General features: G+C 37.1%; 1 protein-coding gene across 1 annotated transcript; it reads right to left on the bottom strand.

Annotated features, from left to right (window-relative positions):
- Positions 1-733: 733 nt before the first annotated feature.
- On the bottom strand, positions 734-13,172 carry cxcl14 (chemokine (C-X-C motif) ligand 14). Its single transcript, XM_033974201.2, has 4 exons — positions 12,771-13,172; positions 8,651-8,756; positions 2,335-2,448; positions 734-1,798 (listed from the first exon to the last, which is right to left on the bottom strand). The coding sequence occupies exons 1-4, from the start codon at positions 12,829-12,831 to the stop codon at positions 1,783-1,785; spliced, it is 297 nt and encodes a 98-aa protein (XP_033830092.1). The 5' UTR covers positions 12,832-13,172; the 3' UTR covers positions 734-1,782.
- Between the last annotated feature and the right edge of the window lie 1,719 nt (positions 13,173-14,891).

Below are 14,891 nucleotides of genomic sequence, written 5' to 3'. Positions count from 1 at the left end.
TTAATTCTTTATTTTTGCTATCACAAAACCAATAGGGCAGGCCAAAGGTAGGCCTAATGGCATTAATACTTAACTACAGTTGTGTTGGATAATGATAAAATATAAATTAGATGCATTTAATTTCATAATTATGCTTGACTTATAGGCATGTGACTAATGTATAGCTTAGGCTAGTGTGAGAGAGACGTTCTACATACTACATACAGTTAATGGTGCAGTGGAGCACATAGGCTAGCCTAGTTTAAACAATCATTTAATTAATACTGTCATATTTCAAAGTAGTATTTCAAAGCAATGAACAATAGGTTTGCTTTCCACTGGAGAGTAGATATTCATGGTTTTCAGACAGACAATTCCTTCCTGATTTGAAGGACTTTGTGAGGATCCACAAAAGACTTTCCCCATCCAAAAGATATAATGTGAATTGATTTGAGTTGCTTAATTGCTATGACCACGGAGGACGGTTGCCATAGCTTGAAACCAATGAATACACTGCCATCTCGCGGTCAATAGGCTTCATAACAGCACCTAGACTTTCCTTAAAATGTTATAATTTGGCTACAGCTTTTTTTATCTGCTTTGAAAATATCCCCCAAAATGCAATTTACAGCTCATAATTACAGAACATGTTTAGTTTTAATGCAGGCCTAATTTTAGGCTACTAACTAAAATAATCCCCTGTATTCTATTACAAATGATTTTTGACAATCACAAAGAATGACAACATGGGCTTTGATATGTATAGACACTTTATTGCTGTATGTTTTACACTCACTGGAGTGGCCTATTTACAATGGTCTATACAAACACTCATCTTCAAAATAATCAGTTACAAGCTTACAATCCATTTACAAAATCTATAGCAATATGATCTATATATCTTATATATATGTCTATGTTTATAGTTTTTATTTATGTTTTATAAAACAAGAATAATGCATATTCTGTGTAAATGTGTTGATGTCAATGTAACAAAACCACAGCCAATTACAAAAAGGGTCCACACAGCATATAGAGAAAGTATGTTACAGATTTACCAGTGCAAAAAAATTTATAGCCTATGTGAATATGATAGCCCACAATATACTCCATACTTTTTTACTTTTCTGGCCTGCTTGTCTCCACGTTATTGCCTAAAACTCATCCTTGGGAAAATATGCAAACTTAATTTACACACAGGCATGGTGTACTTTTTTACGAAGATGTTTACATGTGTCTTACATGTCAATTGTTTGTTTTTTTATATAATATACAGGTCAGGCCTTACAATTATAATACAAATATATCACCCACTACTGGTTTGTTGTGAATGGCACATAACTCATGTTGCGTTTTCCTGAACTGCACTGTCTGTTAAGTCCAACTATGATTTACAAAGACAAATAATTGTTTACGTATTAATAGTGGTTATATGTGCTATATGACACAGAATGAAAGATGAAGTTCACAAATACACATCACAGAACACTGCATTTCCAGGTACAGCACTGAAAAAACAGCATAGTCTGGATCACATGTTTCACACCAGGATCAGAAAAAAATATATGCACAAGTCCTTGGAAATAAAACAACGTAGATCTATATATTTCCCCATGCCTAAAGAGTAACATTGATATCTGCTGAGAGACTATTTTTGTGTCCATCCACAAATCCACACTATAAAAGTGGTATATGGATGTCTGGAATGAGAAGCATAGTTTGATTGCAGATTACTTTGCATGTTAAGTAATATAGTCCGGCTTTATTTGTCATGTGATCCAGAAGTGACAGAAGGTTGTGGTCTTATGCTTCATACACCCTGTAAAAAGAAAAACAGACATATTAAAACATGTACATTTGTGTTAGCCTTTTGTCCTCAGTGCATCATATTGATCTTTTTGAACACACTCAAATAGGGATCTATGTCCCACATACATACATTTTGTTATTTTTACAAAAGTGAAAAGTTAATTTGAAAACTTGACTATAACTTAACATAAATTTGGTCCTTGCTCGTGATTTTAAAAGCTAAATATTGGTATTGGCAAACACCAATTAATGACCACAACAGCAAGCCAAATATTAGATACTGGAAACTGATCAAAAAATCAATATTGAACAATCTCTACTTTGTATCTGGTTGACACATAAGATATGATGTCATAGTTTATGAAATATAAAATAAAATTCCTAGAGGCACAACCTTTGAGTTTATAGGAGAAAAATAGGCCGCATTTTTCAGCAACAGTGGGTCAGTGGGTCAGCCAGTCATTGTGCAAGACACTTGGTGGGTGGGTGATTGAGGATCTACCCCAGAAAAAGCACAATGTCAGACTAACGCATTATTATTCTTACCTGTGCTTGTCCTTCCAGATGCGGAACCACTTGACCAGGTTCTTGGTGCTCTGGAGTTTAGGGTGAAGACAGTATTCCTGACCCTTGAACCGCGACACATTTTCCATCGTCACACTATAGCAAAGGAGGCAAAACACACACATTGACTCATTATGAAAACATTTTGATATATATGATATTATTTATTTTTATTTTATATATTTATTTCAATTTCAGTTTCTATCTGACATGAATAGGGCCCCCACAAAATTGGCTGCAATACTGTCCTACAAATAAATGTGCTGAAATGCATGTGGTATTACTGTTAAAAGCCCTGTACCCAATTTTTTTCACATCTATTTGACCAAAATTTGTCTTGCTCTAGCACATGCTAGTTGTTGTTAGCTTTACTGTCATAGAAAAACTCTGATCTGGCCTCTGAAAGTTGTGAAAAGAGCTTAAAAACTCCTTGTGGTGAATAATTAGGATGTTCAGAATGCATAAGAAAAATGCAAAATAACTTTGGACCACTGCAAACCATTGCAATTAACTAGTTCTGTTTTTCTTAAATATGAATGCTAATGGACATATTTCAAATGTGTGCTGTGAACTGAAAAACATACCAATCTGTGTCACAAAAAGCACATTTGTTTATTTTTTCAAAAGCATTCAGCCCTATTTCAATGCATGTCCAATACAAGTTGGAGTGATAAATTGTTTTTGCTACTGTTTATCACTATCAAGCTTTCTGACAAAAGGCATGTTGTCCATTTTGACATCCAGCACATTGAGTTGATTGGCCTGTCTTTAGCTGTAAATGCAGGGAAATTCTAGAGACAGTCGACCTGCATGTGGCATATTCAGGCCAAATAAGAGAAATGTGGGAAAACAGCCCCGCGCCATGGGGCCTCTCCCAACCACCACACCGTCAAAAGGGCACCAGCCCATGAATGTTAAAGCCACTGACAACAAGTGAATAGGCTCTCGGCATAAAAACTCTGTTGACTTGATTAAAAAGTTTGCATTTATTTTCCTGTCCATTGAGTCCCTAACAAGGGCACTCTCTATACCTATTGTTACATAAGAATTGGCCTTCAGTTTGCTAAGTGTGCATTCAACAGATAGGACTTTTGCCTTAAAGACACCGTACCTGCTTGTTCATTTTAAACAGTTTGCAGTGGTCCAACATTGGCCTAATTAATCACTGCTATGAGTTTATAAGAGACTTTTGCATGACTGGCTGCATGTGCATGACTGGTTGCATGAGAATGTGAGCAGGACCCGACGATATTTACTAGAGTGCCACGCAGTCCAGAGAGAAAAATGTGACCTGACCATGGATCTAACAAAAAGAAGGCATTTTCTACATAATGTATACAATGTTGCGTGACTTTTGCACAAAGCAGTGGGCACATGTGTCAGATGGACTGGAACAAAGGCATTTGAGACATGTGTTGCACAACGATTTATTCATAACAAGAGCTAAAACCAAACAGCTACAGCTACAGGAGCTTATTCACTCTGTGTCAACTAAAGGTAAGACTGGCTTTGACTTGAGTACACAGTGCGTGAAAATCTTAGTAAAGGAGGGAGGAATTGTATGGTAAACACCAGTCCCAGCATCTTTTGTGCATAGTCTGCATTGCAAATTTAAGACAACTGAACGTTAATGTTACGGCTAACTACATGTGAATTATGTGACAATGGGGTGAAACAATGAGGCCCTAATGTATTCACAGTCTCTAAAATACACCAGGAGACAGTAAATATATACATTTTGTTCAAAATTTGTTGGTGGGTACCCTAGACCCCCTGCTTTGAGCGGCCTTCTTATTGAAAGCATTTTTTAGACTTTGTGAGCATTTTTTGCACTTTGATTCTACTGTCTGTCTTTATCTCTAGGGGGTTATATATTACCAAAATAGCTAATATTGATCTATGTGTAAGTGGAAAGTGGCCGGTCCACATTCTAAATTTTCCGGGTTGAAATAGGGATCCCAGCATCCCCCTGTTCAGAGACCAGATCGGAGTTTTGATGACTACCATGGTTTGGAAAACACTTCCTGATCGGATACAATAAAACGGGTCCATGACTTTAAACTTAAGCAGGTGACAAGCAGGTAATGCCACCAGGCCAACTTACAGGTCAGACTGGTAGAGAGGTGGCCCCTCTCACATTAAGAATGCATGTTTTTCAAGGTATTTTTGAGGTACAGAAACACCTGCACACTTAAATAAATGAAAGATAGATAAGTCTTACTTTGCAACATTTCAGGAAAAGCTATAATATCTTCAGAAAAGTTACATAGTGCCCCTTTAAATCATTGTAAGGCTTTCATATCTGCATTGGATGTTGGCCCATACAGATCATCAGCAGTGGTAGAATGTAACAGGCTAAAATTCGTAAACTGTACTTAAATACAAGTTTTACTCACTAAGTGAATTTTAAATTGGATACTTTTTACTTTTCCTTCACTACATTTGAGAGCAGGTATCTGTACTTTCTACTCCACTACATTTTGAACAGGACAGAAAAGTACATTTAAAAAAAAAATGTTTTTATTGTTTGTGACCGGCTGAAAAGTCTGTGAGGTTAATTTTTAACATCTTCAGACCCCAGAGTATGCATAAAATACTTTTACTTTTTACTCTTTAACTTTTTACTCTTTATCTTTACATTTCAAACAGGCACTTTTACTTAAGTTGCTTTCTTTTGTATTTTTTGCTCTGATGTTTTGTTGCTAACTTAACAAAACATCTTCCACCACTGCTCATCAGGGAGCAATCTAACCTCATTACTGTGTCCATTCAAACTTTATTTTCCCTCATTTCCATTCAGGCACCATTGAGGCACTAATGTGGTTAGTGAAGTTTCATAAGAGCAGGAGACAAAACAGGGCAAGGGAACTCCTGAATACAAAATATACTGAACAGTAAACAGAAGGGACACTCCAAATAAATAACAAAAATGCAAAAAGGTAAAAACTAGATCAGAGCAACAACCATAATATGTAGTTATAAATATAAGAAATGTATAAAATGTGTAATAACTATATACTATTGTCAGAACATACTTTGATCTCAGCTCTGCAATTCAGGTGCACCTCTGCTCCACCAAGGTAAACAATTCAAAGGGCCTGTACCTGATCTTAAACCAGGAGTGAGGAACATGTTTGAGCGTGAAATGTAGCCCCGCCCACTTCCCATGACACAAAAACAACTGTCTGGGATAGTGTTATATAGTTGTTTCCCGGCAGTTCTCATCAGTCTCTACCTTCTTATTTTCAGTCTTGAAAATGCACCATGACAGAGAAACAGCTGTCTGTGATAGGCACCTGTTTCCCACGATTCTTGGCAAACAATGTTTCTGCTCGAATGAAAACGAGTGTCTCATTCAGCAGCTTCGGTATTATTATTATGATCAACATTTACATAGAACTGCATAATATAAAGGTCATTTCTCACAACCAGAAAAGATTCAAATCAGGTACAGGCTCTTAAACTGTAAGGAAATTAGAAAATAGTGTGTGTGATGTCACCTGTTCTAACACTTGTGTAGTAACAAGTCACCATGCTCTATGTGGATCAAAACACTGTACAGACAGGTGCACGGACTGTTTAAACCTATTCACACAATTCAATTCTATAAGCAGTTTCCAAAATTGAAATGTTATTCCTGCACCTGGCTCCTTAGAAGAAACAGTATGTGTGATGTTATGTGTTACCTAATAGTAATGTATTCAAATAAGTATCAATTCATGCGTAATAACAAGTCCTAGTGTTGTCCTGTGGGAATCAAAGACACTTTTCTCTCCGCTCTCGTCACTACAGGTGCACTCTTTTTAGAACACGGGGAGGTGTTATAATGAGCAGGGTTATAGTTCAATAGAACATGCTGTCTAAAATATGTGGGTTTTGTCTGTTATTTGCATATTGGAATTTTTTTTTTCCTGAAATTTCTGTATTCTGCAGCATAAATTGTAAATAGTTCTGTAAACTGGAAGAAAGCATTCTATGAAAAACCAAAACGGATGCCAATTTTATATCAATAATTGCAACTTTCTCAAATGTTATATATATGGAAATGAGTAGTGTTTCTAATATTACAATGTAAATCATGGCAACAATCTCAGTATTACTTTTCCCAGTGATAAAAGTTGCTGATTATGCACAGCCAGGGTCACAGGAGGGCTCTACTTGGTGGTAGTTAGTGGCTCCTGCTCCATGCTAATATAATGCTAATAGGCTGGCCTGATGGTGGCGGCCTGGCAAAGACTTGCATAAAGTGGACTAATAGACCAGTGTATTGGAATGCACTGAGCAAAAGAAAACTTGCAGAGGCTAACAAAAATTTTATACTGAGACACACTTGCAAGTTATTGCCAGGTGCCAACAAATATTATGAATAAAAAAGAATACAATAGTCATGTTGCCTTATCATTAGCCTACTCAAAAGTCATATTTTAATTGATTCATGAATGTCTGAGACATTAAAACATGGGGAATCAGCATTTCAGTTTTATGCAGTTAAAACCTGGAACAGTCTTTCTGAAGATGTGACACAGGCCTCTACTTTGACAATGTTTAAATCAAGGCTCAAAACGGCTCAGTTTAGCTGTGCATATGACTGAAAGGTTTTTATTCTGCACTTTTCTCTTTTAATGTTAGTTTTACAATGATTATTTATACTTTATTTGTATGTATTTATATGTATTGTGTTTTCAATGTCTCTTATTCTGCAAAGCACTTTGAATTACGTTGTGTACAAATCGTGCTATACAAATAAACTTGCCTTGCCTTGAATAATCTTGTACCTCAACGCATGAGTGCTCAGAAATTTTCAATTTTCACCTACCCCCCTATGTCACACCACTTCTAACCTGTGACTTAAAAAATCTGACTCCGGGTCACAAAAAAAGCAAGTAAATGAAAACACACTGTTTGTTATGCTGAAATGCGATTATGAAGAGGCGGGGTCAAGTTTTGCAGTTTTGAATGGGAAGTCAAAAGGTAAAATCATGATCTATATATGTTAGTTTAATTCAAAATAACCCCCAAAACATTAAGTGTTCTTTAAATCTGACCACTATCCAACAGAAATTCTTACAATAGACTTCATCTAAATATTTAATTAATTCACCCCAACAGGCAAAGCTATTTTTCCCTGAAGGATACTACATTTGACTTATTCTACCTGCTGTGTAATGTCATCGCCACCTGTTTCTGACTGGGGTATTTCTGTTCTGTCAGTGGGTGGCAGCAGAGTTCACTGTCTGGCTCCAAGCTGTATCCTAGGAAGAAGTAATAGCAGACCATCTGTCTGTGCAGCTATATTTGCCAAATCACTTACCTAAAATCATGAATATTCAGAGTGTCAAATATGATGATGTCACTCTCCCAGATGAGAAAGTAATTAATATTCTTGTTTTGCAAATATGGCATTTATAAAGCAATATAAAATGAAAATTCACACAAATTCGAACCTGAAAATGTGTATATCCTGCTATAAATATGTACCAGCAATAGAATACCAAACCAAACCTTAATTATATGAAAATGTGAAAAAAAAAACTGTAAAATTTAAACACACTTAAATCCAGTCCAGGGCATGTAATTTTGAGTTGCACCAGCTATTAAGTTCTCTGTTCTCTGTATCTCCTTTCAGTCTCCAGGCAGTGATGAGCACACACAGGCTATTGCACCATTTCGTTTGCTTATGTCTGGATGACAACACTTCTCCACTTCTCCTTCACCTCACTTCCTCTACACAACAGTGAATTATAATCTTAGGGATGGATTAATCAAAATTAAGTCGAAACTGCAATTTGAATGAATGCAACTGGAAAATCACAAATTGATGCAGTTTTTGAAATCATTCAAACAATCATTTCCTTCACAAAAATAAATAAATAAAAAAATTCTACCTAATTCTGCATATTCTGCTAAATCTGCTAATCCTGTAGTTTAGATTTGTACAAACTTGTTCTGAAATCCATGTTTTTCTTGTATTAGTTTGTCAGTTCATAGTCTTTTTCTCAATTATTTAGGACACGTTTGAAATGTGAACTTCGAACAGAATCCTATAATTAAACATAAATTGCAAATCAAATCAAAATGCTTGTCAGAAAAAACGCAATTAGATATTTTTCACAAATTGTTCATTCCGAGAGCCCACACTAAGGCCACGAGCACTACTTTGAGGCCAGCAAACATAATGCAAAATCATTCAAGCTACTTTATACTGCAAAATGTTGGGCCCCAAGATCAAAAATGTCAAAAATCTGATATAGAACTTCCACTGACAGACTTATTGGAAACTAGTATTATTGCAACTCACAAAATCATCTTCTCTTGGCAGAACGGGTGCTTAGGTTTGATCTCCAGCTTCTGCACATCCTTGTACCGGATCTTTGGTCCTTTACGTGTGCACCGACACTTGTACGCTGTAAAAACAACACAAAACAGAAACAGAGTGAGCTGGGGTGGAAAGTGTCCTTTATGTAGTGTGATTAGGTTAATTGGGTCTTCATCTTATTAATGATTTAGTGAGTCTTATAGTCAGACACATGTATGATGCAAAAACGCAGGTCTCACTATAAGAATCACTAAACCATTGTCCATAATGTTCATATAAAGGCATTGCTTTAATAACTATGCAGCAATCCACATAGGGATATATGTAATACTTCAGAGTATATTCATATTGAGGATTCTAATCTCACTGTATCACTCTGTTGTAGAACGCTGCCAATGTATCCGAAGCAGTGTGTGATCTTTCAGCACATCTTGAGCCATGGAATGTTTGAAGTACTTTGCTGCTGTATTAGCCCAGTTATGAGAATGTTTTTGTTTCATAGCTAAAGCCCAGGAAGCTAGGCAGAATTTTTGTCCCAATGGGGAAATCTATCCTCTCCTTTTCACCAATCCTTCAACGCCACTGGAGCAACCTGCCAGGAGCCATATTTCCAGATGTTATCTTCATTTAATCAAGACCACCTAGCTGAAGGATTAACCTATGTAGAGCATTGCATTTTAGGTTGACATGGGAACCAGAACCAACCTGAGGAATGAACTTAGACACAGGCAGAACATGCAAACTCCACACGTATAGGTAAAACGGACTGATCCAATGCTGTTAGGGAACGTAACCCTGAGGCAAGAGCTGTATTTTGCACATTTTCTATGCGTCCGTATACTAATTAAGGCATTGCAATGACACATCAAGCCCACACAGAGAACAGATATGGGGCGGTTATGCATTCACAGATAGAATGGTGCACCAAATATACAGTGCCATTAGCAGCTGGGAGGAGGTGTGTGTGAATTAGACTCAGTGTATGAACCAACAAGTCCAAGGTCTTCTCGATCCATCAGCTCTGCGCCCTCACTAAATCTGCCACTACACAGGATCAAAACATACAGCAAAGGTCAGCAAACAGGCCAGTGCATACACAACAAGGCTCTCCTATCTCCATACAACATGAACGGTAGGAATTTATTTTCTGGTGCTGTATTGTGCAAAGTCTGAATGTTTATTTTATTAAATTTTTTTAACCAGCTAAATTAAAGAGGGGGTACTACACTTCTATGGGGTATTAATTGGTAACACATAACATATTTAGCTGTTAGGAGAGTTCGAATAGGGTCTAGAAGAGATCGCAAGATTACTCCAAAATGCATGGATGATGTCTAAAACCTCTTCAGGCATGTTTCTGATGAGAGAACAATGTTATAACATGGCAGAAAGATCCAAATAGTTGATTTTACTTAATACTCCCTCTTTAACCAACGCCCATTTATGATTCAGAATCTGTTTTTCAGGGAATATAGCTGCAAGATTAATAACAATTACAAAGTTGGCAATAGCAAATCGCAAAGGTTCCAACCAACCAATATAATTTCCTTTGCAAACAAAAGATCCCATATCTGTGAGGTCGTATTATGGAAAACAATCGATGGAACCGGCTAATCCTGTAGTTTAGTTTAGATTTCTATAAACACGTTCCGAAATACGTAAGATTCTTGTTCAGCAGTTCATTATTAAGTCTTCTCTCAAATGAAAATGTTCCTGGACGTGTTTCAAAAATGCACTTTAAACTGAATTCTGCTTTAAAAATGTAAACCATACAACATGTCTAATCTTTCATTCCCAACTGGAGCGAGGACATTATTGTATGTTTATAGGTAACAATAATTGATATATTTATACATGATTATACACATATATATTTATGCTTTACAAGGTAGACAAAGCACTTTTTATTGGTGATAAGCTATAGTACGAAATAAGTCAACTGTTTGATGCACTTATACTACACACATTTTACTGTCAAAAGAATCAGGAACTGCGTGTTAGCATGCTTTGTTAGCTTTACTGTCACGATAACACTTCCCACTGGTCTCTGAGAAATGTGAACAATGCTTATAAACTCATTGTGGTGAATAATTAGGATTCTCGGAATGCATAAGGAAAGTGAGGAACAACCACAAATTGCTTAAAATGAACCAGTTCTGTTTTTATGTTTTTGACCATAAAAATCTGGTAGTACGCCTATAATTTGCCATTTTAATGTATTTACTTTAAAATTACAAAAACCAAAAGAATGACAGTAGGTCACAGTGTAAAGAAATATGCCTGTATTTATATAATTTCACTGAGGAGTTGTGTGACTTCAGCGGCCACTTTTCCAAGTTCGTGGTTGTTTGTCCGTGTCCAAATGCGAGTGTGTGGAAGTGGTGGCATATGGTGAGTGGAGCTGGTGCCAGGCTGACAGAAGGAGCGCCCAGAGGAGCACAATCACATGCCTGACCAGGCACCAGGCACCAGCCAAGAGAGGAGAGAACCTGCCACCAACACTCAATCAATATGGTGAACAACATATTCTGCTGTCATTTTGTATACAAATTCCAAACTAAAAATAATAATTGTTTGTTGTTGTTTGTAAAAAGTGCACTATGTAACTGTCTAGTGGATGATCTGCCACCTGATTGTCTCCATGGTGGCAGATGGCAGTGACAATTGGAGATGTTACTGCTTTGCCGAAAATCTTCCACTTATCTATTTTCATGGAGAAAAACAGGTAACATACTTGTAATTGATTGAAAGATAACCATACCGTAGAACATTCCAACCAAAACAATAATTGCCAGGCCCCAACAAAGAAGTTTCATAGTGCATCTTTATTGTATTGCTTCTTTACTTAAAGGTACAGTGTGTAATTTGTCACCTCCTCAAGGAGATTGATAAATTTATGCCACACTATGGGAGATTATGGCCAAAGGAATAACATTTCCATGTAAACAAGCAGGATGCCAAATATGAGTTAGGTTTGTGGAGCAAAGTTTTTCAGCCCAGTAAACACAACAAAATTGAATTAAAAAATGTTCCAGTTTTGGCTAAAAAGTTACATACTGTGGCTTTAACAAATCGTATTGCTGAAGAACAAATAATATGTAGATTGTGCCCTTTTCCCTCCAAACGCTGGTAAAATGAACATCTAATATAATATCCTCATCAATGTGAATGTCAAAATAAAGGCATAATACAATAGGCTATATAACAATAAGTATATTTTATAAGAACAGCTTTGCAAGGGACTGAAAACACACTGTATCTCTGAAAGGCGTGGGAAAAATATTGTATACACTTGTTTTTGGTCCATAACTCTCTGTAACATTAAGTTGTTTTCATGTTTTCCCATAATATTTATTCAACCATAGTTACTAGTTTTTAACTCAGTGTTATACGCTATACAATACTTTACATGACTTTACACATTGGCTCTCAAATTTACGCAGCAACACCAGCTACATGATTCAGAAATATTGTGCAGTAGGTCTAGTAGTCTATCACTAAAATGGAAAATAAAATGGCTTAAATCATTTCAAATTTGGTGAGATAGGGAATGACTATAATTGCAGAAGACGACCTGGATTAGCACCTGCACCACAGTTTGAGAAACACTGGTCTAAAGCAGATGTGCCTCATGTAAACTGTAGAATCACCTGTTTGTTTTGAGAGGCACATTCACGGATTGTAACCCGTCCAAGAAAAGGGCAATATTTTTTTCTATCTGTCATAACAACACAATGACAATAACCTACTGTACATTGCAAGTCAAAAAAGCTAATCAAGTGGACTCAGTTTATAAGAATAGAGGCATACAGTACAACATTTGCTTTTTTATTGTAATTTGTAAACATAGCCTAAATATATTCAAGACTAAATGAAGACATTTACTCACATGGAGAATATGATTATGTTATTACAAGTGATGTTTTATACTTACTACCAATTAAATAAAACAAAATTGAAGCCTAACCTATTAAAGTTGAATACAACTTCTGCTCCAAAGTGGCTATAGTCAGAAAATACTGCATTGTTATTAATTTCTTTCCAATAATTGTTGTGTTTATTGAGATATCATAAAGAAAAGCACAAGAACTAGGCTACTTACCTTCTGCGCTCAAGACGCACACAGCCAATACAAACAAAAGTAGCGTTACGTAGCGACTCATGGTGGAGAGAGCCTTTCTTCCACAAAACACTCCGCTATTTAAGGTCAGAATCGTTCACTTCGCACTTCCCAACCCTCGGTCAAACTCTCCTGCTCCCCTTGTTGTTCCAATCTCCTCTGTGCGTCTGGTTGTGCAACTCGGAGCGTGCGTCCCGTGCGCTCACCCTATTCCCAACCTCCTCAGACTACTTTAGCTCGCTCCCTCTCTCTCTCTCCCTCTTTTAAAAGCAGCCCGCTGTTCCCCGCTTATTAATATGCACGAGCAGACAGCGAATCAAGCAGTGTGGACAGCGAGACGGAGTGGGAGAGAGAGAGAGCGCACAGGAAACGCGATTGTGGAGGCCAGAGGTGACGTGTGAGTCCACGACCTGATCTGAAGACTTTTATTCACTCCGATGACTGAAAAGTATGCCCAGTTGCCTACCACGTACCGGAAACGCCAACAATGCGCTCTTTTACGCATCGCTTGCCCAGAAAAGACAAGAGCGGTATTGTTGATGGAAAAATAGCACTGACCACATTCAAAATTGTATATTTATGAATCACATTAACAGTACAACATGAATAGGATGGAAACAAGTAGCCTATTTTTCCCAACAGACGTATTGGCACGGTCTTTAGTATGTGCGTAAAATGTCATAAGTTTGGATAACCAGGCTACGCATGTTGTCTATTTTCTAGGTATAGCATCAGAGTAAAATCAGATGACACCTGGTCGCTATTAAAATCCAAAGAAGCAATGACAGGTGCACATATTGTCTAATTACATGAATTATTTTGAATAGGATCCACTAGCCTACACCGTGGCATTGTTTAGTCATCACACCACAAATAGGCATGGTGTATTAAAGGACACCTATCACGCAAAATATGCATTTAACCACATTATAATTGTTTCTCTTTTCATTTACTCTTTCTAAGTTTTATTTAGAATGATTCATGTATGTTTGGTTAATCTTTATTCTCCTACATTCAAGTTGTCATTGCTCCAAACTACCCCATTTTTACCACCACCAGTACATGCTGCTGAGTGAGAGAGAGTGAGGCTTAGGAGAGGCTTACCTGTTGTGTCTCCAGTTCACCTGGCTCCCCTTGGAGGCTGCTGTAAAGCCTGGGCTGCTGTGATGCCTTAGGTCCTGAGGACAGTTACTCGCCTCACGCTGCTCTGAAACTGGCCCTACCTGAGACATTTGTTTGAGCTTTCTATTATTTTATTTGACTGCACAGTGTGCTTAAATTCTGTCGACTCCTGACACCTCATTGGTCACAGCAATTTTCCAGCCTGAAAGCCAGTGCTTTTTTTGTTTTTTGTTTTATTTAAGTTGTTTTAGATTAATATTTAATTTGTTCAAAATACAACATAATGATCCAGGGGTATCATCGAGTATAGCTATATGGCAGATGAAAGCACAAAATGCCTTGTTTAATGTTTTACTTGTAGCTGACCTATTTTTCCATTTTCCAGATTTTTAGTTTAGTTTGGAGTTACATTATTTTTAAATTGTGTATAATGACGTAGTTAGATTAGACTTCCATGAAAGCCATATTTAGTGCTATAATCCATGCCATTATTTCGTAATCCCATCTGTGCATATGAATAAAACCAGCCTTTGTTCCCGATGATGGCAGAGGCCTGAACATTTGGCCTGTAAGAGATAGCCCTGAGAGAAGGTTTGACCCTACTCACCTGGGACGCTCCGTTCACCACATTAAAGCACCCCCATCAGCACACTGCATGGAGCTCTATGCATGTAATAGGCTGGATAGCAACCTGAAGTGTGTTGGGTATTAACCCTGTCATCAGTCACACAGTGGCCATGACACGTCACTCTGCCACTCTCTGTGGTGGACAGCTAATGTTTAAGCATTACAAATACAGATGAACCAAAATTGCACATTTAAGCCAAAAAAGACTACAGTTATTTTCATTTCACTTATTTATCTAGGGTTAACAAACTCGACACAATCAGTCTGAAAAAAAAGTTCTCTTTCCAGGAATCAAAAGACAGGGTTATCATATATAGAATTATATCCCTCAGTTGTTCCCAACTTGGGGGCCAA

Source organism: Periophthalmus magnuspinnatus, chromosome 10, assembly GCF_009829125.3.
Source record: "Periophthalmus magnuspinnatus isolate fPerMag1 chromosome 10, fPerMag1.2.pri, whole genome shotgun sequence".
In the NCBI taxonomy this organism is placed as follows: Eukaryota; Metazoa; Chordata; class Actinopteri; order Gobiiformes; family Gobiidae; genus Periophthalmus; species Periophthalmus magnuspinnatus.
The sequence above is the reverse complement of the archived record's forward strand: the minus strand, read 5'-3'. Positions and strand labels throughout refer to the sequence as shown.

Coding starts and splice junctions, on each gene's coding strand:
- cxcl14 (XM_033974201.2), bottom strand. CDS start 12,831: ATGAGTCGCTACGTAACGCTACTTTTGTTTGTATTGGCTGTGTGCGTC. Junction 8,757..12,770: donor GTGCGTCTTGAGCGCAGAAG/GTAAGTAGCCTA, acceptor TTGTTTTTACAG/CGTACAAGTGTCGGTGCACA. Junction 2,449..8,650: donor TGCCAAGAGAAGATGATTTT/GTGAGTTGCAAT, acceptor CCTTTGCTATAG/TGTGACGATGGAAAATGTGT.